Source organism: Harmonia axyridis, chromosome 5, assembly GCF_914767665.1.
Source record: "Harmonia axyridis chromosome 5, icHarAxyr1.1, whole genome shotgun sequence".
Taxonomy (NCBI): domain Eukaryota; kingdom Metazoa; phylum Arthropoda; class Insecta; order Coleoptera; family Coccinellidae; genus Harmonia; species Harmonia axyridis.
Genome location: NC_059505.1, coordinates 40186864 through 40210567, shown reverse-complemented (window position 1 = coordinate 40210567; position 23704 = coordinate 40186864). Strand labels below are relative to the sequence as shown.

At 32.5% G+C, this 23704-nt stretch overlaps 8 protein-coding genes across 25 annotated transcripts in view; 3 read left to right on the top strand and 5 right to left on the bottom strand.

Annotated features, from left to right (window-relative positions):
• Positions 1-56: 56 nt before the first annotated feature.
• On the bottom strand, positions 57-3120 carry LOC123680818 (leucine-rich repeat-containing protein 40-like). The gene is made up of 11 exons (XM_045618933.1): positions 2833-3120; positions 2579-2775; positions 2323-2526; positions 2010-2133; positions 1787-1956; positions 1592-1734; positions 1264-1470; positions 917-1060; positions 676-864; positions 437-622; positions 57-380 (listed from the first exon to the last, which is right to left on the bottom strand). The coding sequence occupies exons 1-11, from the start codon at positions 2990-2992 to the stop codon at positions 272-274; spliced, it is 1833 nt and encodes a 610-aa protein (XP_045474889.1). The 5' UTR covers positions 2993-3120; the 3' UTR covers positions 57-271.
• Positions 3121-3404: 284 nt separating this feature from the next.
• LOC123680819 (nudC domain-containing protein 1) lies at positions 3405-5779 on the top strand. The gene is made up of 4 exons (XM_045618934.1): positions 3405-4444; positions 4674-4869; positions 5093-5383; positions 5437-5779. Exons 1-4 carry the CDS (start codon positions 3516-3518, stop codon positions 5701-5703), a joined length of 1683 nt encoding a protein of 560 aa, XP_045474890.1. The 5' UTR covers positions 3405-3515; the 3' UTR covers positions 5704-5779.
• A 181-nt stretch (positions 5780-5960) lies between these two features.
• On the top strand, positions 5961-9061 carry LOC123680820 (transmembrane protein 65). 2 transcript variants are annotated; one of them, XM_045618935.1, is made up of 5 exons: positions 5963-6438; positions 6746-6871; positions 7340-7381; positions 7435-7502; positions 7555-9061. In XM_045618935.1, the coding sequence occupies exons 1-5, from the start codon at positions 6126-6128 to the stop codon at positions 7846-7848; spliced, it is 843 nt and encodes a 280-aa protein (XP_045474891.1). In that variant the 5' UTR covers positions 5963-6125; the 3' UTR covers positions 7849-9061. The 2 variants fall into 2 exon arrangements, with proteins under 2 accessions (XP_045474892.1, XP_045474891.1); XM_045618936.1 differs by lacking the exon at positions 6746-6871 and having other exon boundaries at positions 5961-6438.
• A 241-nt stretch (positions 9062-9302) lies between these two features.
• LOC123680082 (protein CNPPD1) lies at positions 9303-10993 on the bottom strand. The gene is made up of 5 exons (XM_045617761.1): positions 10835-10993; positions 10645-10738; positions 10384-10589; positions 10200-10328; positions 9303-10138 (listed from the first exon to the last, which is right to left on the bottom strand). Exons 1-5 carry the CDS (start codon positions 10874-10876, stop codon positions 9365-9367), a joined length of 1245 nt encoding a protein of 414 aa, XP_045473717.1. The 5' UTR covers positions 10877-10993; the 3' UTR covers positions 9303-9364.
• A 241-nt stretch (positions 10994-11234) lies between these two features.
• On the bottom strand, positions 11235-12174 carry LOC123680084 (sugar transporter SWEET1-like). The gene is made up of 4 exons (XM_045617764.1): positions 11976-12174; positions 11641-11923; positions 11465-11584; positions 11235-11409 (listed from the first exon to the last, which is right to left on the bottom strand). The coding sequence occupies exons 1-4, from the start codon at positions 12143-12145 to the stop codon at positions 11317-11319; spliced, it is 666 nt and encodes a 221-aa protein (XP_045473720.1). The 5' UTR covers positions 12146-12174; the 3' UTR covers positions 11235-11316.
• Positions 12175-12497: 323 nt separating this feature from the next.
• Positions 12498-14409, bottom strand: LOC123680083 (sugar transporter SWEET1-like). 2 transcript variants are annotated; one of them, XM_045617763.1, is made up of 5 exons: positions 14272-14409; positions 13637-13867; positions 13298-13580; positions 13092-13211; positions 12498-13030 (listed from the first exon to the last, which is right to left on the bottom strand). In XM_045617763.1, exons 2-5 carry the CDS (start codon positions 13804-13806, stop codon positions 12929-12931), a joined length of 675 nt encoding a protein of 224 aa, XP_045473719.1. In that variant the 5' UTR covers positions 13807-13867; positions 14272-14409; the 3' UTR covers positions 12498-12928. The 2 variants fall into 2 exon arrangements, with proteins under 2 accessions (XP_045473719.1, XP_045473718.1); XM_045617762.1 differs by lacking the exon at positions 14272-14409 and adding an exon at positions 13989-14156.
• LOC123680081 (facilitated trehalose transporter Tret1-like) lies at positions 14169-16667 on the top strand. Of its 5 annotated transcripts, none has more exons than XM_045617760.1 (3): positions 14169-14323; positions 14803-15055; positions 15119-16667. In XM_045617760.1, the coding sequence occupies exon 3, from the start codon at positions 15191-15193 to the stop codon at positions 16565-16567; it is 1377 nt and encodes a 458-aa protein (XP_045473716.1). In that variant the 5' UTR covers positions 14169-14323; positions 14803-15055; positions 15119-15190; the 3' UTR covers positions 16568-16667. The 5 variants fall into 5 exon arrangements, with proteins under 5 accessions (XP_045473716.1, XP_045473711.1, XP_045473714.1 ...); XM_045617755.1 differs by having other exon boundaries at positions 14171-14323; positions 15225-16667; XM_045617758.1 differs by having other exon boundaries at positions 14175-14315; positions 14759-15055; positions 15225-16667.
• Positions 16668-17652: 985 nt separating this feature from the next.
• The window catches only part of LOC123681272 (C-terminal-binding protein), a 61184-nt gene continuing 55132 nt past the window's right edge, over positions 17653-23704 (bottom strand). For 4 of the 12 annotated variants that reach the window (XR_006747673.1, XR_006747677.1, XR_006747675.1 and 1 more), the window contains 3 exons: positions 22773-22945; positions 20954-21159; positions 19655-19788 (listed from right to left, as the gene is read on the bottom strand). Coding sequence is in view for 7 of the 12 variants with exons in the window: in XM_045619578.1 (XP_045475534.1) it covers positions 19723-19803; positions 22773-22945 (254 nt within the window). In the remaining 5 variants the exon portion in view is untranslated. Of the gene's footprint in view, positions 19804-20953; positions 21160-22739; positions 22946-23704 lie in introns of all 12 variants that reach the window. The other 8 variants (XM_045619582.1, XM_045619579.1, XM_045619580.1 and 5 more) reach the window with 5 other exon arrangements.

Below are 23704 nucleotides of genomic sequence, written 5' to 3'. Positions count from 1 at the left end.
TTCTCGATGAAAGAGTTTTTTAAAAATATCCAAATAATAATTAATCACAAGGTGTATATAATATCATAAGAAAAATATCAATTTACTGTTTAAACTGAAAAGAGAAAAATACATGACTAGTTTCACAGCTGACAATATTTTGTGCGATCAAATCAGCTTAAATAACAAAAATAGTAATAAAAACACTGAAAATATTGACTTTGAAACAATATTAATAAAACAAATAGAAGAAAAATTAACGGAAAACATAATAGTTGTCAACAAACATTTCTCAATTTCTGGGAATCCTATCCCTCAAGTAAGAGAGAATTGATTCAGTTCCCTGCTCTAAAATAGTGTATCTTGGCTGCCTAAACAAGTTACCTTGAATTTCTAAGCTTCTGAAAAATTAACGCAGAAGTTAGGTTAGGCAAAAATTATTTTCCAAAAGACTCACCTGAGCTGTTTAAGAAGTCCCAATTCGGGTGGCACATGATTAATACTGTTGTTCGACAAATCTAGCACAGCTAGATTCGTCAGTTTCTTGAAACCATCAACATTTATGGCTGTTAGTTTATTGTCGTTGGCGAGCAATATTTCCAATCCCTTCAACTCGTAAACGCACCAGGGCAAGTCTAAAAAGCTAAGACAACAATTACGAAATCCCAAAGCGCTTTTCTTTCTTTTTCAACATACCTGTTATTGGCCAGAACAAGTTCTCTCATGTAAACCAGAGAACTCAGCGTAAGAGGTAAATCGGTAAGTTTGTTACTAGCCAAATTCAAGTACATAAGGTGCGAGAAATCACCTATAAAGTGAGGTACCTCTTTTATGAAGTTTATGGACATATTGAGCTCCTTCAAATGGTCTTTGGTGTAGGTTAGTCTGAAATTAATTGTTTCAGTTCGGAACGATCAATTTCATAAAAAAAAGTTACCCCAATGGAAATTCGGACAGTTTATTTTTGCACAAATCCATGCATGAAACCTCTGCCCAATTAGCATCCTGGAACACTTCGTCAGGGATGGATTTCAGCTCTTTCATTGACAGATTCAAGGTGTGCGCATTCCTCATGACGAACCTGGATCCAATTGAACAAAAAGGTAGAATAAATTGTTTTCATCAGTGTCATCAATGTGTCATGATGACGTCATCAATGTGTCATTATGACATCCTCGATATGTCACTATGACGTCATCAATGTGTCAATATGAAAGTGCAAATTTGAATATTGCACTCTCAGTGATACACCCTTTATGTAGACAAAAAAAATAATGAACTAACTTGTCAGGAAACTGGGATGGAGGCATAAAGACTGAACCTTCGGATATATTCATGTCCTTGACTTCTTCAGCTATAAGATTTTCGCGAAGATGCTTTATTATTCGGAAAGTTCCAGCCTTGATGACATCACTTCGGATCTTTTTCAGTTTGTTACCCTCTAGCTGCAAATTTTGCAGATGTGGTAGGAGAGAAAGAGTACTCGGAAGACTGTAAAAAATATTTGAAATTTTTTAAATTTACCACAATCCATCCAAATATGGATTACTAATAAATTTCTCGAAGTAATTAAACACTAAAGAATTATCGTGGTATATTCAAAAAAACTTACGAGTCGAGATCGTTGTTAGTTAGATCTAATCTAATCAAGCTCTGCAACATGGCCACATTTTTTGGTATTTCTCCGATCTGATTATCTCTAAGATCCAAGATTTTCAAATGGTGAAGATTCTCGAAAAATTCGGGAGGCACAATCTAAAACATTACAATGAAACCGGTACGGATATTGTTCCAATTCGGATCTCACCTTGATATAATTGTTTCCAAAATACATCTCTTGTATACTTTCAGAACCCTCAACATCAGGCAATTCCTCAATGTTATTGTGCTGCGCAAAAAGTAGTTCTAGCCTTCTCATATCACCGATTTTTGGAATTGCCTTCAGTTCATTATAGGTCACATCTAATTTCTTCAAGCCTTAGAAAAAACTGAATTATTAAATTTGAAGTTGAGTCTATGAGGATTTATACCTCTCATGTTCACTATATCAGGGGGTAGTTGTATTAGTTTATTGTTAGATAGATCTAAATCAGTTAGTCGAACCAAAAAGCCAAGTCCAGCTGGCAATTTTAGCAAACAATTGTAAGATAAGTCCTGTAATATGAATATTGGTTTAATTTAGGTAGTACACATTCAAGAAGTTATTAATATTCACAACATTAACAACTCTGAGACTTCAGGATCAGCTGGTTTACAGAGAAAAGTTTAAAAGCTGGAATCAATATGTTATTCAAAAAAATAAACATAAACCAACCCAAAATAATTTGAAATTTCAGAACTCACCAAGTGTCTCAACAACACAAAATCCGATAATTTTTTATCCAACTTCTCCAATGAATTATGAGCCAGAGACAGCCATTCAAGTTCGAGTAAATTGTAAAATTCATCTGGCAATTCCTTCAATTTATTCCTGGATAAATTGAGTTTTCTCAATCTCTTTAAGTTGCCTAAAGTCGATGGTAAGGACAATAAACTATTATCCTGCAACTAAACCGAAGTTTACTCATTTAATATCATTTTATTTTCATTCTCAACTCACTATAAAAGTTTCCAAACTTTCAAACATCTCAATTTCAGTTGGTATTTCCTGCAACTGGTTGGAACTGAAATCTATATAATTCAAAGGTTTGAAATTCCACCAGGTATCTTCATTTTCGTCAGAATTCCTGCTGAAATCAACTTGGTTCGCATAATCTTGATCAGTGAACTCATATATCTTGAATACCCTTGAAGGAACTGCAATTCATTGAATCGTCAAAGCCAAGCCCCAATAATTAATAGTAATATATTTACCTGATGTTATGCTTCGTCCAGATAAATTCAAACTACCAGTTTTCCTTATAGCTTTTATCATTGCGTTTGTTAGAATTTTTTCCTCTTCATCTTTGGTTTGTAAATGAAAAACAGGAGTTATTAGTTTCCTCTTGTTTTTCACGAGAGATTGTTTAGCCATGTTCAATTGTTCATTTATTCAATCACTGTAATTTGCAAGGTCATTGAAGCATTTAAATTAATTTGTTAGCTGGCGCGTAATAATTGAATATTTTGTTATTGTTATCCTGTCGAAATATTTGACAATCTGAATAATAAGAAAATTTCTATGGAACTAGAGAAGAGCATTCAAAAATTTTCAGATAAATTTTTATGTCATTAGGGACTTTCGAAAATGTCCCGAAAGAAGAATTAAATCAGAATATTCTGATAAGTCACTAATTACCAATAAAAATTGTTGATAGTGCTTTTTGATGATTTTTTATTCAATTTACGGTAGTCCATATTTAGAAGTAAAAGTTGTAAATGGATTTTTTTTTACGACAGTTTTTTATCGATGATTTTGTACACCCCTACTGCAATAAAAAAGTTGTTCTTGACAGATTTAACCTAAAAAAAATAACAAATTTGGCGATAGTAAATTTTTAGACTTAATGTTCGTTGATAGGTTTTAGGTTTTACTCACAATATTGTTCTTTATTGAAATGGAACCACAGTTCATAGACCCTGTTCCAGATAAAAATCTACTAGATTATAATTTTGAAGGCTATAGAGTATCTCTTAAAAACACCAAAATTGAATCAGTTGAACTCGTCAACCCAGTTCTGATAGTACGACCAAACCGTAAAAGATATTCTCTCCTTCATGCCCGAATATTCGATCTACACAATTATATAATTGGAGACAGATCAAACTCCTCTGAACATATTTATTACATCGATAAAACCAGAAGTGTAAGAAAGGCAAAGTATGATGCAATTATCCGTAAAATAGAATTCTGTAAACTGTGGACTTTTCCTGATCAAGAAGAAGTAATATGTAAAGATAGCAATACTTACAACCCTACTATAAAATTCGTTTCTGATAATTTAGCAATTGCAAGCGATGGTATTAAAACCTTTTTCTTATTAGAAACGGGTGATAGAAATTCCGGTGTTAAATGGAAAACTCTTCACTCAGAAGAATTGCTTCAAGGTAAAGGTTTTTTCATTCAAGACGCTGTATTGAAAGACCTAGAATTGCATGCTTTATTATGTAGTATCGAACATGGTCCCAAAAGAACATATCTTGCTGTCCATTGGATAACGCTGATAAATGAAAGCAATATTTGGAGACAAAAATCTTTAAAAGAACTAACTGTCGAAGGTGATTGTGGTTATATATATTTAGAGAGGAGTTGTGAAGCGATTTATGTTGCAAGTACCACTAGTTGTAAGTTTGTTTTTGATTCTGAAAATATAATAATGGATACAGGTGATGAAAAAAGAGATCACATTACAAAGCTCGATTTTAAATGGAGTCAAGATTCAAAGTACGTAGCAGTTCATTTCTTAATGCCAGATGATATTAAAAAGGAAGATGTAAATGTTAATTGCACAGGCTCTTATATCACAGTGCAACATAAAAACACAAGGTAATAGAATGAAGCTTAAGACATTTAAGTTTTTTAAATATATCATAATAATAAATTAGCAGGTACTAATAAATATTGATAAGCGGTTCATTACTCATGTTTTATACATATGGATTCTATTTTTTCTTTGTTATTTTGAGCTGATCCTATGAAATGTCCTACAGTAATATAAACTATTTGATACACACTCCTTTTTTTTTATATACCAGAATTTTCATTCATCTTTCAGACTTATTGATGGTGCCTTGTATTCAGTTGTACATTCGTACTTAACAACTATGTCCGTTTCCAAGAATTTGCTGGAACTCACTTTTGCAAAAGTTGAAGAAGGAGATGAATGGTCAAGCTTGCTCAGAGACTATGACACGGGCCGACAATATGTTGGAGGTATTGGAGATAATTTGGATGATTCGAGTGATGACATGGTAGGTAGATTGTTTTGATTAGATTCAATCAATTGACTAATTTATATGATGTAAGCATAACTTTTGGTATTGTTAACCTTCTTACATTTGCAGGCAACTACTCACAGAATTTGAACAAGGGTGTAAAAGTCCCTTCAATTTTGTCATTTATATTAAAGCCCTACCATAGTTTTTCAGAAAAAAAACATGCTTTCCTTTGTTAATTAAGTTCTATTCATTCAAGGATGACCTAGAGCAAGAATTTGTATTCAATCGAGACCCAGTCGAACAATGCGACTATACAAACAGTGAACATCAAATTTTGGAGAGACTATGTGCGACTTCTCATAACATAACTCATAGGTGGAGTTTAGGTGTAAGTCCAGTTATCATTACTATGGAACCGGAAGACAGATATCCTCCCAGCTTCGGAGTACAATATGATGTCGATGTTTGCATCTGGCAACCTCGTTGTGAATCCAACAGTATTGAACTGAAACACAATGCGACACTTCTCGCTTTAGGTTACATTCAGGTAAGAAGATTTATATTCCGATAGAACATCTCTAATTTTCGATTTATTTTCAGTCTACAACAGAAAGAAAAAAGTTTATGAGCTGTCCGTCAAACTATGAATTTACAGTAATTTGTGATATGAGTAGGCACATTTTCTTATACCGCCAAGATAGAATTATGGAAGCAAGTGAATTGATAAATCGTAGAACAGGAGCTAGACCCAAAAGAGCTGAACAGAGATCCCTAACCGCTTTATCTGACGATGTCCTCGGTGTATATGCTGTGCCTTTGGGGATCTATATTCTAGGGGAAACGTATTTGATGTATATTGAAGCTTAAAGTTTGTGTATTATGTTTTTGTTTTTTTTTTTTTGAAATTTAAAAATGAAATAAAGTTTACTATTTAGCTATAAAACGTTTTTTCCTATTTTCGAAATATCTTTACAGCTCTTAAAAAGCGAAAATATTTTTCAGTGAGCGTCGAAAAAAAACGCTAACAATCATAGAACATTTAAATTTTTAAATACTAAAAAGTTTTAATCAATAAAAAAACGTCTATTATAATCACAGAATTTTGAAACAACCTTGAGTTTTCTGTGTTATGTTTCAAGGTCGCGTTTGACGTCAGTTTCGTTCGATTCTAATATCAAGTTGCAATTTTGTAATGTATTTTTGGTTTTGATTTCAAAAGATGCAAATACCTCATCTATAAGAAACGTAAATCTTCAATCTTACATATCATCTACTTGTAAATATTCAAAATGGCAAATAAAGTGTTGAACAAATGTTTATATTTTTCTAACCTAGTTGGAAGTAGACAATTCCAAAATATAAATAAAACAATATTTCCAATTTGTTCCGTTAACGAAAAATATTCAGTACACAATAGAAATATTAGTGGTGGTTTGGTATGTTATGGAAGTGGTGCAAGGGCAGAAACTACTAGCACAATACAGGGTCTTTCAAAATTACAAGCACAAGAGTTGGTGCTTCGGTTGAACCAAGAGGAAAGGCAAATGTTGTTAAGTGCCCTCCAAGAATATCAGTCTAAGTTAGTGAAGGAAGAATACGAAGGTATGGATTTTCAATCTCTTGTCTTGAATGGTAACATATTGGCACCAATTCAGCTTTTTAAGTGTGGATTTTGCACTGCCTATCCCTTAGTTTCACTTTTTCTGCCTCAACTTGAATGAAGATGTACATTGAAGATAGGTCAGAGTATTAAATTTGTGTTTTCTATATAATTCTGATGATTTTCAATTATATTCCAAAGTATATGTGATTCACTGATCAAAAGAAATTATAAAATAAGCAACTTATGTTGACTGGAGCATTTTACGCTTCGAAACTCCAGTTTACTTGAAAAAATTTAAATTTTAAGGACAGCTAGCTGCATCCAGATGGAGAAGCAGATTTGGTCGGCCTAGTAAATTACCAACTTTAGGTGATGTCGACCCAACAGGGAGTTATTGTAGAGTCCCAGAACATTGGCTCGAAAAGAAATGTGGTATGCAGTTTTTTTCCCATTTAAGGGGGTTCTTTCTAATCTGATAATCATTTGTTTTTCATTCACTGACATTTAACATCATTATAGGTTGGTTCAAATACTGGTATAAATTGAGGTATGAAGGTCATTCATGAAAATCATTATTTGTCTTTTCATTCCGAAATTCAATTTGAATGTTGAACTTATTTGGTCAATAAAATGTGGTTTAACTGTATTGCTAGAAAATAATGCACCCCCAATTTTCACCATGCTCAGTTTCTATTGTCCGTACATATGTGTGTTAATTATGTGTAAGAAATTTAATTTTTTTTTGTTGACTTGATTCCACGCATTTAACTGTTGTAATTCTTTTATGTGTACTACACCGCTTCATTACATTCTTCATGTGAACATTTTTCATCTGCATTAATTCATAGTTATTTTTCTAAGTAGTATTAAAAAATTTATAAGGTATTTGTGTTTTCATAGCTGAAGCTGTTCCAAGACCGACAACCAGGAATTTAGTAGACAGTGAGTTACAAAGATCATTCTCCAAATTTTTTCTAAAATATTTCCTTTTTCAGTTGCAATTGCGAATTCAATTCCTTTCATTGGGTTTGGATTTCTAGATAATTTCTTCATGTTGATCGCTGTAAGTAAATTCGTAATATTTCATGCACTATCATTAAAAAAACTGATTTTAGGGCGATTATATCGACATGTATCTGGGTTCCTATTTGTGTATAACTACAATGGCTGCAGCTGCTTTAGGCAACACACTTTCTGATATCCTCGGAATAGGTTCTGCTTTTTACGTTGAACGTATAGCCAATAGAATTGGTTTCTCTCCTCCTAAATTATCACCCATCCAAATGGACATGTCTTGCTCAAGGAACTTCGCTAATCTCGGAAGAGTTTTGGGGGTAACATTAGGATGTTTACTTGGAATGCTTCCCCTCCTGTTTAAGAGGTCCAAGAAGGAAGATGAGGAAGAGTAAAAAAATTATGTCCTTCCACATCAAACTAGGAGCAATTCTTATTTTAACAGGTGAAGCAGCATGCTGAAAACATCTCAATTAGTGAGATATCGATTTTATGCTAGTCGATATTTTAAGGCGCTATTGAACAATTATATTTTGAATTGTATTATATTTATTTTATTTATTTCCTATAGTTTATTGTACTTATTTTGTTGGGTTTTCTTCATGATTTGCAATAATCCAGATTGTTTTAAGTTTTACTCATTCACATTTTATTCAACGATTTTATTTTTACTCATTCGACGTTTTTGTAGTGATTTAGTCATTTGCATTTTTGTTTTAATGAAAGTCGTTTTCCATTATGTGATAGTGAAACCATGAATTCTATATATTTACTTCTATAATTGATGTTTTGTACTTATCTCATATATTGAAATTTCTTGTAGACCTATTACAATCAGAAATTCTTTTCGGTCATTTTTATATATTAGACCAAAGACCAAATAGAAGCTGTTTGATAGTTCTAGTTCTTGTTTTCCTCAGATCTCCCGAACTTCTTACAAATTTTTGAAATAAGGGAGTATCGAATTAGTTTTACGTAACAATCATAATTATCATGTGATAACTTTTTCTGCCTTCTTCGATAAATGTGATACTCTTCTCAATGTAGCATAATCAAAACTGATTGTGTTATATTTATCTAATCAGGTGAATATTGAAAAAAAAAATATATTGACTTATTCACCAAGCTAAATTACTGTGCAATATTTTTTTCTCAATTCAATTGTTAAAAATTAGCAATAAATATAATTTATCTTCCAATATGTTGCCATTGAATACAATCAATATAGTGTAAGTGTTGTATTTGTAAAATCCTATAGTAAAGTAAAAACTGTAATATTCGCACAAACTTTGAAATATTAATTGAAAAATTTTCGCTTCTCCAAATTACAGGGTTTGTCCACCAATTTTGAAAGAAAATTTATTTTTTGGAATGTGAGAAATTAACAAATTGTTAAGTGAAATTTAATGGTGGACTCATTTAATTTTATAGATGTGATAAATTTGTGTTGCAGTCTGTTGTAGACCTAACGTGTTCATTTGTTATAGGAAGCCTTTCACAAATTGAATCCAGCCATAAAAACCAATTTAAGTAATGTTATTAGCTAGTAGTATGTAGTAGTTATCGTGTTGTAAGTAAATGTAACCATTAATAAAAGTTGAATTTGAACCAAACACTATTATTGAAGCCAAATTTATGAGTTAGTACATAGCTGAAGTTTTGGACAAGATAAAATTTCAAAACTGAAAATATTAAAATCTTTGTAATAAGAATTTTACAGATATACCACAAAGTACTTCTAGCCTGGAGAATCCGCGATTTTTTATTTTAGCAATATTTTCTTATCAAACAGACAAACATTAGAAGTTTAGTAACACAAAAGGTATAGGATTAGATTTCAACTTCCACATTTTAAATAGTTAATATTTATTATTCTGTTCTTCACTGGATACAATCGTATAAAAATTTTATTCACAATTTTCGGTTCAAAAAATTAGGTCGATATGAAAATTCGTTCTTCAAACTGTCAGTCCATTCTTGATGCCAAGAACTTTCCAACTGATCCTGGATTCTAGTTTTCGTGGATTTCTTCATGTTGACATGATTTCCTGCCTCCAAATCATTCGAATTTATAAACAGTTGTTCCAGATATCTCATGAAGTTTTTGTAGAAACAGTTCATATCGGCCATATCCAAAATCTCTCTGGAGTGTTCGGTGAGCCATTTCATCGAAGGAATATTCCACCATTCCCACGCATTATCCAAATTTTCATCTGCATCAATATCGTTATCACAAGAGCAGTTTTTATTACAATACGGGATCATGAAAGTGTTAATGGAAGCCAAGAATAGGGAAGTTCTGAAAATATGCGCAGCTTCTACATTTCTCGATTCAAAATCTAACAAATTTGTCTCAGTAAGGTTGGCACTATTTTCTTGTTCGATTTTGTTTATATTGGCATCATCTGATACGACTACAGTATTGAATGGGTCACCACTGATATATTTGACAGCATGGAAGGATCCTGCCACAGACAACACGCCTAGTGTATAAGTTACAGTAAGAATAGCCATCATGGCAACAATGCACTGGATCAATGCTTGAAGTTCAATTATCTTTGCCAGATTCATAAGTTCAGTATAAGTGAAAAAGCCTCTTTGATTACCTTCCTTTTCTGCCAAATGGGTTTCAATTTGGTTTAGTTTCTTCCAAAACATATTGTCTTTTACAAATATTTCCCATCCCTGCAATCATCAATTTATAATGAGAAAAAAATTAGGTAAACAAAAAAAGAAAAAATCTTACAATTGCACTGAGAAATTCCCGCTCCAACTTGGCAAGTTCGCCTACAGATAAACCACCAGAAGTCGCCCATTCATCGATAAAAACTTCATCATTTTCACCATCATCAAAAAGGTATTTACTGGAAACCATCTATAACCAGATTTCTTTAGTTAGAGAATCATATAAGATTAAGACCAAAACTCACTAATGAGACTAAAAATAAATCGGAAGGACTGATTCTTTCTAAATATTCGGGATTGCATATTTTCAACTTTTCCAAATAGAGAATAGCAAGTATAAGTGAGCATGGTGACACACAAGCATTTCTTGATATTTCCGAAGCAGTATCCAAGTGAAGTCTGTTCAAAGATTTTCCTCGTTGAGCCTCAGAAAACAGCTCTGCGGCAAGTTCTGAAACATTTTGATGTAGCCTCATGGAGAATATGCAACATATTGAAGAACTTACCTGTAACAGGCAGACTGAGTCGTTCTGTTTTTGGTAATTTTCCATAATAAAATGTTTTTGTGATCCTAGTTACGTACTTCTGATGATCGATTCCCTACAAAATAGTTGTTTAGTTCATATAAAGGGATTTATTAGTCATCAACCCAATAATCCGTTTTTTCGTACAAAACAACAGAAAGACGTTACCTACCTTACGATTTTTGTCAGGCTGCTTCAATGAGAAGGTCGACATATTGGGAAAAAAATTCACCTTTTGATTGCTGAGTTTTTCTATTAATAATTCCAAAAGAAATCAGAACAAACCCACTTGTTGACCTTAAAGATTAACCTGTTACTTTTTGACAGAAGTCAGCAAAACATAGAAAACCTAAGAATAATTTATCAAAGTTTCCGTAGGCTTTGATTCTATAGTCCAAGTTATAACCCCAATCCCAATAATAAATAAATGAAATAAATCATTATTTATTTTCTCTCCTCTGAGAATTTAACAATAACAGTACCTGAAAATAAAATAAAAGAGTATACCGGAACATCCCAGAAAAGTCAACAGGAAAAAAATTTTATGTGGAAAGTGGTTAAAAATAATACAATTTACTTTAATTAGGTATATTGATTACAAATCACTCACAGCCCATGGCACAATTTGAAAAAGTCTTATTATATATTCTCGAATTAGCTCGTTGTTCCTTCTTCCAAATGTGAACCGTACATTAACACTAGAGATATTTGGACAATGCAAAGGACGAAGCCTACAAAATTTTGTACCTGAAAGAAATATTGCAATAATTTTGGTATGTCTATCTATTTTGATACAGCTTACCAGCATGAATATATTATTCAAAATTATGGAGTATATAAACCAAAGGAATGTTACTATAGCTGCCATAAATGCAATAGGAAAAGGAATAGAGGAGGCATCTTTTGTGGCGATAATATTAGCCTAAAATAAAAGCAATAATTTTATTCTGAAATTCATTTTAACGCTAATAAAATTACCAAATCTCTCAGAGGACTAGCCAACAACAATAGCTGGAGAATGGTGACCAAAAGACCATATCTATATTCAATTTTTTCGGGCATTTCCCATTCAGCATATCCAAGAAGTAATGCAACAAGTACAATTCCATATGATGCTGGTTTAAATACATCTTCCCAAGTGTTTTCACAATAATATAGAAAAACAGCTACATAACATAAGTTCAAACTCACTGATGCCATATTTACACGAAGCATAGCATCATCATGAAGCAATAATCCATATTTGAAAACTAGAATACCGCTGGAAATCAGTCGCTTATGATTTTTTCATTTTTCTTTCAAGTATTACTCACATGATGACTGCACCAACAAATGGAATTGCGCTTACACCCTTTGTAGTTTTCCTATTATGGATATCTTTGCACATTACAGCACCAGAAAAGAATTGTGCTATTGTAACAACGCTAGCGATGCCTCCTACCAATTCCTTATAAGGCAATAGTTTAGTATGTAACGATTCCATTTTTCTTTCGAGTTTATGGAGCACTTATAAATTTTTTACATGTTCACTGCGACTTTTGACCTGACTTCCACAAAATATCACAATAATGTCAGTTTGAGAATTAGTGTTAGTTTGAATTAGTAAAGAAAAAAAGATTTTGCTTTTTCTTTGATCAAAATCATAGTGAGCCCAAACTGATATGAATTATTTGATACTTATCATAGAATATTAAGAACGATCAGAAGTTCACTTAATAATCGGTAAAATTAATGATATTTATGAAAGTTTTCAATGCTTCAATTAGTCTTTGAAATTATTTGGTAATATTCACATTCACCAATGTGAATTGAAATTGTAGAAATAAACGAAACCATGCCATAAACATTCTTTATTGATACATTTCACAGCCTAAAAGTCAATAACATCGATATAAACATTCTAGAGGTATAAAATTTCACAAAATCAACAAATTGAATTGATACAAATTTAGTTCATATGAAAATTAAACATAACTTTCTGAATTTTGTAGTCTATTTGTAAAATTCGACTAGTATTTGAAACACTTCCATAAAACAATATATATAAAAGGTCTAAATGCATCAATACATATAATACAACAATGTATTCATTTGTAACTTGATAGGTACAAATCGAATTTAATATAGAAAAATTGTCACAAAAATAAAATAAATGCTATAATTGGAATTTAAAATTTGACATAAAATACTATGATATATAAAAATACTTTTCCTATTATAAATTTACTGAAAATTTTCCAATTGAGCTGGTAGCTTGGCACATGTTTTAATTTTTTTTCTTCTTCGTTTTTTCCTTAGGAGGTGGTGTGTACATTAGGATCAATACTAATTGTATAGAACACAGCAAAAAACCAAGAGCGTTTTGCATCTGAAAATATGGAATATACAATGAGATTTACAGAAATAGTACTTGGAATAAAAAAACATACCACCATAAAATTATTATCTAGGATGATCCCATAGAGTAACCATAAGAAAGTTACAATAGTTGCCATAAAAGTCAGAGGGAAAGGTATCGATGAAGCATCTTTAGTGGCTATAATTTTTCCCTTAAAATTACAGAAAGAATTTATTAATGTAGCAGAAATACTACTGAACAAGAAATAAGAATGGTTTAATTTATTATTGTACTTACAACATCTTTCAATGGACTTCCCATCAAGAGTAACATTAAAACAGTTACTAACAGGCCATATCTGAATTCTAACACTTCAGGAGCCTCCATTTCAGTATATCCGAGACAAATTGCTATCAAGAGTGAACCATAAATTCCTGGTTTGTAAATATCACTCCAAGTATTATTAGAATACAGAAAATAAAATGCCAAATACAGTAAATTGAGAATTATAGCTGCAGTATTGACAACATTCATTACTTCATCTTGCAATAAAAATCCATATTTTAAATTCAACACTCCACTGAAATGAAATTTAGAATAAGATATCAGCCTGATCAGAGTTAGAGTTATCCTTACATTGTTATACCACCAACAAATGGGATTGAACTTATCCCTTCAGTACTTTTATTCTTGTAAATATCTCGGCAAATGAATATTCCCGAGAAAAATTGGGCAATTGTTAATATACCAGCTAGTTTCCCAACTTCCTCTTTATAGGGTAGTAAAAGCTCATGCAGAGTTTCCATGTTTACTACTTCAACTTGGTATTTTAAAAGGCTTCCAGCTCTTGATTTAGATAATTATCTCCTGGAATCAATACGCAATGATAACCTTAGTATTTGATAAGCAAACCCATTAAAATAGGCATAACTAAAAAATTGGTTTCCAATTTTAATTCAAACAACATTTAGAATGAATGATTACTTGCCAAGTTCATGTAGAATTGAAAGTATTATATACAATGTCGTAAGACAATTTTGCTAGAAAGAAATTCACTATTTTATTTATTGACTAGACATAATTTAGTTAAGAATGTTTACTTTTCAAAATAAATTTGCTCTCAAATTTATTTCCTATCATTATTTCATAGGTTATGTCAATAGTTCAAGGTCTCGTCAGAGAGAATATTCAAATTTGAGTTAACTAGTTACTCTTGAGAATAATGTAATTTTTCGTGCTATAACTAGAGAATATATTATATTCAAACCCACCTTGACAAAAATAATGCAATTTATAAACTTTTTGGAAACATCAGGTTAGTGGGTAGGTACTTTATCAAAGTTTGATGATAAAACAATTTTAATGCTCTTTCAATACTGTTAAATGACCTATAACATAAAGTAATCATAAGATTTAACTACTCACCTTCATTAGATATCTGATAATGAATAATTTATTATTATATAACAAAGTGAATAAATGCTTACTCTGAAAAACAACTATTGTTTCATTAGAATATTTATTGTATGAGTAAACAGTTTTCAATTGATATTTTTAATGAGCTTGAAAAAGTATTTAAAATTTGCAGACTAAAAATAAAGAAATTTTAAAATTAGAACAAGTTATTAATCTGATAATTTTCAATATTCAAAATATTCTTCTATTTGGCAGTATTTTTTATCTTGTTTAATGTTAAATACAAATGACCCATTCTAATAGAAAAATGATGAATAGAACTATTTTTATGATTGAAAACAGAGACTATCAATCTGACATAAAAATGATAAGTAAACTTCTGAAAGGCGCTGAAAACCTGTTGGAACATAAAAATGTCCAAAGATGACCAACACCCATTGGACCAAAGGCCCACAAACCCTAAGGAAAAATCAGTTCGAATGGAAAGTCTTGTTGGTATTTCCTCAAGAGAAAAACAATCTGAGGATGATCCAGATAAAAATAATCCCTACTCTATAACGGAAGAAGAATTGTCCAAACGTCTTTTTAGCTCTTCCGATACTGGAAGAAAAACCACTCAGATCTATTCATGTTTTGTTGGTGAGTGACAATTTCAATAATCTATGGATATAAGGACTCTACAGACTTTTCTTGTTTGGCTAGGCAGCAAGAAAGACAGGATAGAGGATCTACCAATCATGTATTAAAGAAAATTTTACTTCAAAACTTTCAAGGATGGGTTTAACTCCTAAATATGTACTTTTTTTAGTATCGATGGGACACTTGTGTTTTGGAACCTGCCTTGGTTGGGCCTCTCCGATGATGTTTCATATAGCGGCAAAAGAAGATTTTGCAAGTTTTCACACTTGGATGACATCCATGGTACCCTTAGGAGCATGCATGGGCTTTGGAGTTTGGTCTGTGATGGGATACAAAAACGGCCCCAGAAAAACCCTTCTGATACAAACCCTTATCTATCTAACCTTATGTTTAACCCTCTTCTTTGTAACTCACAAGGGTTTCGTGCAAGCCGGTAGGTTCTTCCTTGGCTTTTTTGGTATAGGTTATGTAGTATGCGGTCAAATGCTGATGACCGACACCATCCAAGTAGGTCTTTTGAAATATATGAGGATAGCGCCCCATTTATTTATGCTTATGGGTGTGTTCCTGGTGCAAGTCACAGGTATTTACTCTGAATCGAAGAACGGTGGTCTTGCTTGTATAGCCATAACGATTCTCCAGTTCATCATGCTTTTTATAATGCCGGAAAGCCCAGTCCACATGTACAAATTTGGGGAGAAACGTGCGGAGAACTCCCTTAGTTGGTACATGGGACGAAGAAACATCTCAGACAACATGAGAAGAATAAGAACAGATTACGAGTACAGAAGAATGAACGTTGAAGATAAATACATGTTGAACTCAAGCGTAGTGAAGAAAGGCTTGATTATCATCATAGGAGTAATAATTCTGCAAGTAGGATCCGGATACCACCTGTTTCTCTTTTATGGCACCATAATTTGGTCGGTTGTCCCCCTTATTAGCGAAAAAGCAGATGTAATAATCCTAGGTTGTGTCCTACTGGTATCCAGGCTTTTTTGGTCTATAGCGCACTTAAAACTGAAACTACCCGTTAGGTTGGCTCTCATCTTGAGTTGTACGATTGTAGCAACAAGTCAAATGGTTCTTGCTTCAATTTTGCTGGTCCTTCGGTATTGCGTTTCGAATTACCTAAGATGGTGGTGCTTCGTCTGTTGTTTCTTCATTATTTTCGGTTTTGAAATGGGTTTGAACCATTACACCGGGATTTTGGTGTACAAATATCTACCTTTTCAAGTTTATCAGACAGCGATGACGATTGTCAATTCGGTGTACTGGCTTCTAGTGTTTGTAATCATAAAGTTTAACGGGTTTTGGCATGCAAACATGCCCAGTTGGTTGTTATTCATGGTTGGGTCGTTATTTTTGTTTCTGGGCGCGCTGTACGTGTATTTTTTTGTTGTTGAGGTCAAAGGTAGGAGTTTGGTTCAAATACAGTTGGATATAGGGGGTAATCCAGTGGGAACAAGAGCTGCCATAGGTATGAGAACTGGAGGGGATGACATATGGTAGCGAACATGTATCTCGAAGATAATTGGTGTTCAAAGTGTAAAATATGATAGGTTAAGGCGTAAATATGTTAAAACAACTAATAAAGACGATTGAAGTATCACGAAGAGAATTTTTCTGATCCAATCACATTTTCTAGGCAACTTTGTTCGGCAACAAATAAATAAATAAAAAAAAAAAACTAATTCTATACTAGTAAACTCTAAGCAGGATCACACTAAAACAATCATAAGCGAAAAATAAAACAAACTATAAACGAAATAAGCTATTAGACTATAAAAAATATTGCCTTATTTATTTACATCCCATAGATAAAATTTTCGTTTCATTCACATAAAACATATTGGTACACTGCACCGCTACTTCTACAGATTTACAAACCAATGAAGAAAGCAGAAACGTCTTTTGTCTCTCAAAAGATACAACTTTTAGGAACGATATGAATCAATTTGAGAAAAAATACATTTAGTATGTAAAAAAGGCTCTAAAACTGGGATAATTCTATATTTTATCTGTACTTTGCGAATGGAGATTTGCAGAGTTTCTACATTTTCTAAAATAAAATGTGCTAGTTATTTTGAATTCACTTCCTCGGAGAAAGGTCATCAAAAACGTAAGGGATTTAAAGCAATATTGAACTTCAATCTCAAAGAGAGAATGTAATGAAGGAAAGTGATATTTACAATTGAATAATAACCAGTGTATTTATTACTTGATAAAATTTTATTCACGAAAGAAAACGGCAGAATCATTAAAGAAAACAAAAGCTTTTATAAATGGCTCTTAATTGTTCACTTTCTGGTGATGTCATCAGTGACGTCACGCGTTGCATAAATTTTCATTATGGCGGCCTTTTTGAATTCCCATTTTTGGGAAGTATTAATGCAAATTCAATATATTCACCTTTTTTTGTGCTCAATGACTGAATAATGAGAGGATTTGTTTGCAAAGATATGACATAATCTTCAATGAATTGCTACCTATTTCTAGTAGAACCGCTCAAAAGAAAATGTGATTTTATGATCGCTACCTGCACTTTCTACAGAGCTGTCTTGCGAATAACGCATCGGGGATCACTGCAAAGTCTGTTCACTTTAAAGATATTTATTTTCAAAATGTGGAAGTCCATTAGCCCTACATTTTTTTGACATGCTGATCTATTGTGTACCTGAAGAAAATGCATTCCCTTGTTCGAGCTTTTTTCTTTGTTTTTACTTTGTTGTTGATCAGCACAGGTGAACCATTTTCTACATTTCGAGATTAATAATGATTTATATAAAAATATACTTAGCAAATAGCACACCATAACTGTTTTCATTTAGTCTGTAAAACCCTTTTTGGAATGTTCAAAACTACGTAAATTTTGCTATGAGTTGGATTTTCCAAATGACGAGATGAAACGAACTAAAACTGACATGAAATAAGATTTGGAGCTCTTTTTTTTTATTTTAGAATCGAAGAGATTTAAAACAAGAAAGTTATGGGTTTATAATAGTAGAAAAAGCGACCGAACAAAAGTATGCATTTCCACTTGAAGCAGTTTGAAAGTTATCACTGAAATCATCGACAATTATCACTAAATTTATTCTACATTTACGAAACGAAACTTAACTGCACTTCACCTGAAAATTGTTCCATTTTTTTTAGTAGTTCACTTTTGAAACCAATTTCACACTGGTTTACAACATTTTTAAAACACAAGTCTCATTATATATCTCATATATTACCAATCAATATAATAAGTTTAATCTTTTCTAGTGTTCATCAACAGAAAATATGGGCCATTCTCACATTCATACTAATTGCGACATTTTCCATCGTTGAGGGGAATTTCCAGTGAAGGCGAATAAATCGCCATAAGATGAATATCTCAGTTTCATTTTATGCTACTATCGTTCAACAGAAACCTATTTGTATTAATTTTAGATAGAAAATGTGGCAGTTCACCTAATCATACTTATCATTCAAAAAATAATGCACTTGTTTGATAAAAGATCTAAAACTAAATATGATTTACATAACTACTTGTGAAATTTAGAAATTTCATTATTTAAACTAATATTCTAAAATTTCAAGTTTCTAACGAAGCTCCACTACAGTTGAAAGTTATGAGCTTCGTATAAAACTTTATGAACAGAGTATATATAAAAAGCTAAGTTGTCATTCTTTACAAAAAATGGACTGAATTTTTTTTAGAATCACTTCCTTCTTCCAAATTGAGAAAACTAGTCGTCTTTTTACAATCACTTGATATTCAATCAAAAATAACATTTTTCTTTTAAATAAACGAATTTTTTATTCCTTGTTCTATCTATTTAACTCTTATGAAATTGCTTATTTGAGGCACCAAGATATAGTTTGAAAGCAGGAAGTCATATCATTAAGATAAATCTTTACATGGCTCATTCTTAAGAAATCTCTTGTTAGTTCCGCAATGACAAAAAAAAAATACATCGTAAAATCCTAAGTTATATTTACATCAATATTATTTTGATTTAGATCATTAAAAATAATTTTTTTTAAAAAGAAAAATCAATCGGACAGAGCAAGGGATTCTAAAAATGCGTTTCAAGTGCTTACAAAATAATTTGTGATGTAAAAAAAAATAAACGCCAGGGGGTTTGTTTCAGAAAATGGATTTATCGGAGTTATTCCTTTATTTTTCAACATATCAACGTTATAGTTAACTAATGAAAGCAAAGTAGTAGTCAGCCAACAGGTTCAGATAAAAATTTGAAAGAAATGAGAAATGTCCACCGAAATATCAAAAAAAATTAACCATTAAATTGATGTCCCACAGCAGATATTTCGATTTTCCGAACAAACATCCATCGTTGGGAAAAACAGCCTACCGAAGTCACGATATGTATATAAACACTAAAACGGTTCATGAAAACACTGAAACTCAAATCAGATTTATTTTTTTAAGAACAAATTTTTTAATTCATCGGCCGATCCTTCTTACACACATACACACTCACTAGGTTCGATCTAACATCCGATCTCGTCAACCTGCCAGGCCCAGAGCTTTGGAAATATTACGAAGAAAATGTTAAAATAGGAGGCGCAAGGTGAAGAGAAACCGGTATCGTTTTCTCCCTCTCTTTCTCTCATCTACAACGGCGCTGCTGATGGTGCTGCTGATGATGCTGCTGCTGCTAATGCACTTCAGACGGCTCCGGCTTTGGGACGTGGTGGTTGGCAGGATCCGCTGTGCTTAGAGGCTGCAAAAGATTCATCTTAATATTAGTTGAGTAAGGCTGGTCATTGTCAACACCTAGTGCCATCTATACAAGCAATTTCTCCATGTTGGCATTACTGAATATATGTCATTCAAATGAAGTAGTTCAGATTGCAGACATTCATTGTTGCCAACACCAAGAAATTGAACATTCCAGTCTTCCATATAACCCCAAGCTTCTAATGACATAACAACACAAGGAACTCGCAAGCTATATTGGTTAATTCTTCCTAAATAAATTGTGTTTTTTCAGCTTCAGATTGAGATTGAGAAACAAAACACAAATGCCAAAAAAAGTCAAGCTAAGAACTACAAAACATGCAAACATTCTAGAAGAACATTATTTACAAGAAAGTTGTAAATTAACCACATATAACGGGAAGATATTATATAATATTGAAGGAAAATTCATTTTCATTACTTTCCAAGTGCTTCAAGGTCACCGAATTGTCAATTCTGAAGAAAATTATCCCCAAACAAGTTTTTTGGTAGCTCTCCAGAATTTTATCTTAGAGATCTATCAAAGACTATTGTGAAGGCAATAAATGTCTTGTACAATGTATTACAATTTGATTTAAGGTTATCCAAAGGGATTAAAAGGTATTAAAAGAAGTATGATTGGATTTAGAATTATACAGAAAAGGTGTGAATCTTCCAAAAAAAGAAATTTTCAAACACAAACACTTGAGAGAAAAAAAAGAGCAAATATCTATTAATTCAATTAAATGAATTTCAATAATCGAAAACAATGAACCCAAGTGTAATCTACTGTTGGATCATCCATTTAGTCTAAACATGTATTCTATCTTGGACATAATAATATATACTAAGAACAGTTTCATCCATATATAAAAACAATCATTAACATACAAACAACAAAACATGTAAATAAAAGCATGCTGAACTACTACTAATACAGGAAAAATAAAATTAGTGAATGCTCTTTGTAAAGACCAGACTTGTTCCCAACAAAATCATGTTGTCTAGGATATCTCCCCCATATTCATCACATACATAACGATTTGAATAGTTAAATCCAAGAGGCCTGCAACGAATTGTTTTCAAAAAAAGTAAAAAAAAAAAAATGAACCAAAACAAAAACGTAACACATCATTGAGTTTCCCAATATCCGTATTAGATTTTCATACCTCCGCAAACACATCTGAAGTTCATTTTCTCAAGGTCGTAAACGATATTTCCTCTTCACCTTGATAGAAAGCCTCTGAACATTCCGAACTGTACTACTCACCAATATATTGGTTCAATATATATCCGGAAGGTACAAGACACTCTCCATGTTGTTCATGTTGTTACTCATGTTGTTACTCATAAAGTTGTTTAGACCTAGATTGTCCTAGAATTGATTTAGAAAGGACATCGGATAAAACTTAATCCTTCGATTTGATTTCGTCATTGTTTTTTTTGCCTGTAGTATACCTCATGTTCAAACGAAACTGTAACGCTGATTTACTGAGTAACAGAATCTTTCACGGCATCCAGTTGGCAGTAGTGTGGCTAATATGACAATTAGTTAACTTAGCTGCCGACTGAATTGAAAGTTCGGAACATGTCAAATTTTACCTAATCTGACCTTGAAATGATTATTTTTCAATCGAAAATTAAAAACTTTGGGAATTTTCTTGCAAAATTCAACACATAAACTTAAAAAGTAACATATTTAATTAGATACTGGTACCTATCATTATCTTATACGGATTTGCTAATGGGAAATGAGCCTATCCGTAGATTTGCCTATTGAGTGGACACGATGTGTCTATTTTATGCTTTATATGGGAGATATTTGATTGACTAACATTCATCTATGGAATCTAAAAGATACCAACTGAATTCAAAGAAACATGGAGTTAGGAATATTAAGCTACTCTTATTAGTTTATCTTTTGTAGCTTTGAATAAGAATTACTTATAAGTGTTAAGTCAGAATTGGGCAAATTATCCATTAGCCCTACATTTTTTTTGACATGCTGATCTATTGTGTACCTGAAGAAAATGCATTCCCTTGTTCGAGCTTTTTTTCTTTGTTTTTACTTTGTTGTTGATCAGCACAGGTGAACCATTTTCTACATTTCGAGATTAATAATGATCTGTATAAAAATATACTTGGCAAATAGCACACCATAACTGTTTTCATTTAGTCTGTAAAACCCTTTTTGGAATGTTCAAAACTACGTAAATTTTCCGATGAGTTGGATTTTCCAAATGACAAGATGAAACGAACTAAAACCGACATGAAATAAGATTTGGAGCTCTTTTTTGTTATTTTAGAATCGAAGAGATTTAAAACAAGAAAGTTATGGGTTTATAATAGTAGAAAAAGCAACCGAACAAAAGTATGCATTTCCACTTGAAGCAGTTTGAAAGTTATCACTGAAATCATCGACAATTATCACTAAATTTATTCTACATTTACGAAACGAAACTTAACTGCACTTAACCTGAAAATTGAAAGCAAAGCTTTCATATATGGTCCTTAATTGTTTACTTTCAGGTGATGTCATCAGTGACGTCACACGTTGCATAAATATTCATTATGACGGCCTTTTTGAATTCCCATTCTTGGGAAATATCAATTTTACTTTGAATTCAGTTAGTAATTTTCAGATTCTGACAACAAGGCAGGTAAATATTTCATCGATAACCTAACCTTAACGAATAAGAGATTCATAATATAACAAACTATATTGATCTAAATTCTAATAAAGAAAAAATCCATAACAACATCTAAGTGCTAAGATAAACACGAGCCAAAATGTAAAGACGTCAGTTCTTTCCCTCTACCTACCTATAAAAAAAAACCACTAAGTCTGATCCTCACAACCCGTTATTAGGAAGCGTTGAAGAGAACGAAAAGAAAAAGAGAGGATAAAGGAAAAAGCTAAAAACTAAACTAGGTAAAATAAAAGAAAACTGACACCTTTGATTACTTTATGGCTGTGGTAGTACTCACTAGAGCATGGGGCGGAACAACAGGCCCCACCGGTGGGGCTGGCTGCGGAGTAGGGGGGGCCGCGCTCGGGGTCACAGGATGCGGCGCCTCGTGCGTCGTCGTAGAGTGCGCCTGTTGCACCGGCAATGCGCCGCCTGTTTGGTAGTAGCCGCCATTTACGCCAGCTGGTGTGACTGCGGAAAAGAGAAGAAATAAAGGGTTAGGTTAGGTTAGGTTCGCAGAACATGGGAAATTCTCCACAATTTGGCTCAAAAGCGGTCGAATCGCTTCGTTACGGCTGCACAAAGTGACAACACTGCCCAGTACTACAGCTTTTATATAAACACGATGTTGCCACATCGTGCAATGGCAACGAAACGCTTTAAATCGTATAAAGATGCATAGGTGACTTATTTTCGTCCAAAATGTTTGCCTGAATCTGTCTAAATATGGGGATAGATGATTATTTCATTTTGAGATTCCGTAATCAGCAATAATTCTAACTAATTGCCCAAAGAGATATGAGAATATTTGTCTAATTCTGTGGCAAATTCGTATATTTTGTTCAAGATGTCTAAAATCATGCTGTATGTGCATTGTCAAATTTAGAATGCAATAACATTAAACTAAATACACTCTATTAGTGTGACGTCACACACCGCCATTTTTGGTTCTCCTGTCAGTGTTCGGAATCCAAACAAATAAATTGTCATTCAAATTATTACGGTGTCGTTGAAGGAATTGGCTTATTTTGATAAATAAGAGTATTTGAGGAACGATTTCAATATTAATTGATAGACAGAAGGAACGAAGTTAATACCAGTAAGTTTGAATCCTGTATCATTCCCCAGATTTTGTAAAAAGCCGTGTTTATTAGTTGATCTTCAAGTTCGAACTTACTGTCATTAATCTCGTTCCTTCTTTCCATCAATTAATAGTAAAATCGTTCCTTA

Coding starts and splice junctions, on each gene's coding strand:
- LOC123680083 (XM_045617763.1), bottom strand. CDS start 13,806: ATGGAAACTCTGCATGAGCTTTTACTACCCTATAAAGAGGAAGTTGGG. Junction 13,581..13,636: donor TTTGTTGGTGGTATAACAAT/GTAAGGATAACT, acceptor ATTTCATTTCAG/TGGAGTGTTGAATTTAAAAT. Junction 13,212..13,297: donor GAAGTCCATTGAAAGATGTT/GTAAGTACAATA, acceptor TGTAATTTTAAG/GGAAAAATTATAGCCACTAA.
- LOC123680818 (XM_045618933.1), bottom strand. CDS start 2,992: ATGGCTAAACAATCTCTCGTGAAAAACAAGAGGAAACTAATAACTCCT. Junction 2,527..2,578: donor AAAGTTTGGAAACTTTTATA/GTGAGTTGAGAA, acceptor ACTTCGGTTTAG/TTGCAGGATAATAGTTTATT. Junction 623..675: donor CTTGTTCTGGCCAATAACAG/GTATGTTGAAAA, acceptor TTGTTGTCTTAG/CTTTTTAGACTTGCCCTGGT.
- LOC123680819 (XM_045618934.1), top strand. CDS start 3,516: ATGGAACCACAGTTCATAGACCCTGTTCCAGATAAAAATCTACTAGAT. Junction 4,870..5,092: donor ATGATTCGAGTGATGACATG/GTAGGTAGATTG, acceptor TATTCATTCAAG/GATGACCTAGAGCAAGAATT. Junction 5,384..5,436: donor TCGCTTTAGGTTACATTCAG/GTAAGAAGATTT, acceptor ATTTATTTTCAG/TCTACAACAGAAAGAAAAAA.
- LOC123680082 (XM_045617761.1), bottom strand. CDS start 10,876: ATGTCGACCTTCTCATTGAAGCAGCCTGACAAAAATCGTAAG. Junction 10,739..10,834: donor AGCCTGACAAAAATCGTAAG/GTAGGTAACGTC, acceptor ACTATTTTGTAG/GGAATCGATCATCAGAAGTA. Junction 10,139..10,199: donor GGGAATTTCTCAGTGCAATT/GTAAGATTTTTT, acceptor TGATGATTGCAG/GGATGGGAAATATTTGTAAA.
- LOC123680084 (XM_045617764.1), bottom strand. CDS start 12,145: ATGGAATCGTTACATACTAAACTATTGCCTTATAAGGAATTGGTAGGA. Junction 11,924..11,975: donor TTTGTTGGTGCAGTCATCAT/GTGAGTAATACT, acceptor ACTGATTTCCAG/CGGTATTCTAGTTTTCAAAT. Junction 11,585..11,640: donor CTAGTCCTCTGAGAGATTTG/GTAATTTTATTA, acceptor CTTTTATTTTAG/GCTAATATTATCGCCACAAA.
- LOC123680081 (XM_045617755.1), top strand. CDS start 14,830: ATGTCCAAAGATGACCAACACCCATTGGACCAAAGGCCCACAAACCCT. Junction 15,056..15,224: donor GATCTATTCATGTTTTGTTG/GTGAGTGACAAT, acceptor TACTTTTTTTAG/TATCGATGGGACACTTGTGT.
- LOC123680820 (XM_045618935.1), top strand. CDS start 6,126: ATGGCAAATAAAGTGTTGAACAAATGTTTATATTTTTCTAACCTAGTT. Junction 6,439..6,745: donor AGTGAAGGAAGAATACGAAG/GTATGGATTTTC, acceptor TTAAATTTTAAG/GACAGCTAGCTGCATCCAGA. Junction 7,382..7,434: donor AACCAGGAATTTAGTAGACA/GTGAGTTACAAA, acceptor TTCCTTTTTCAG/TTGCAATTGCGAATTCAATT.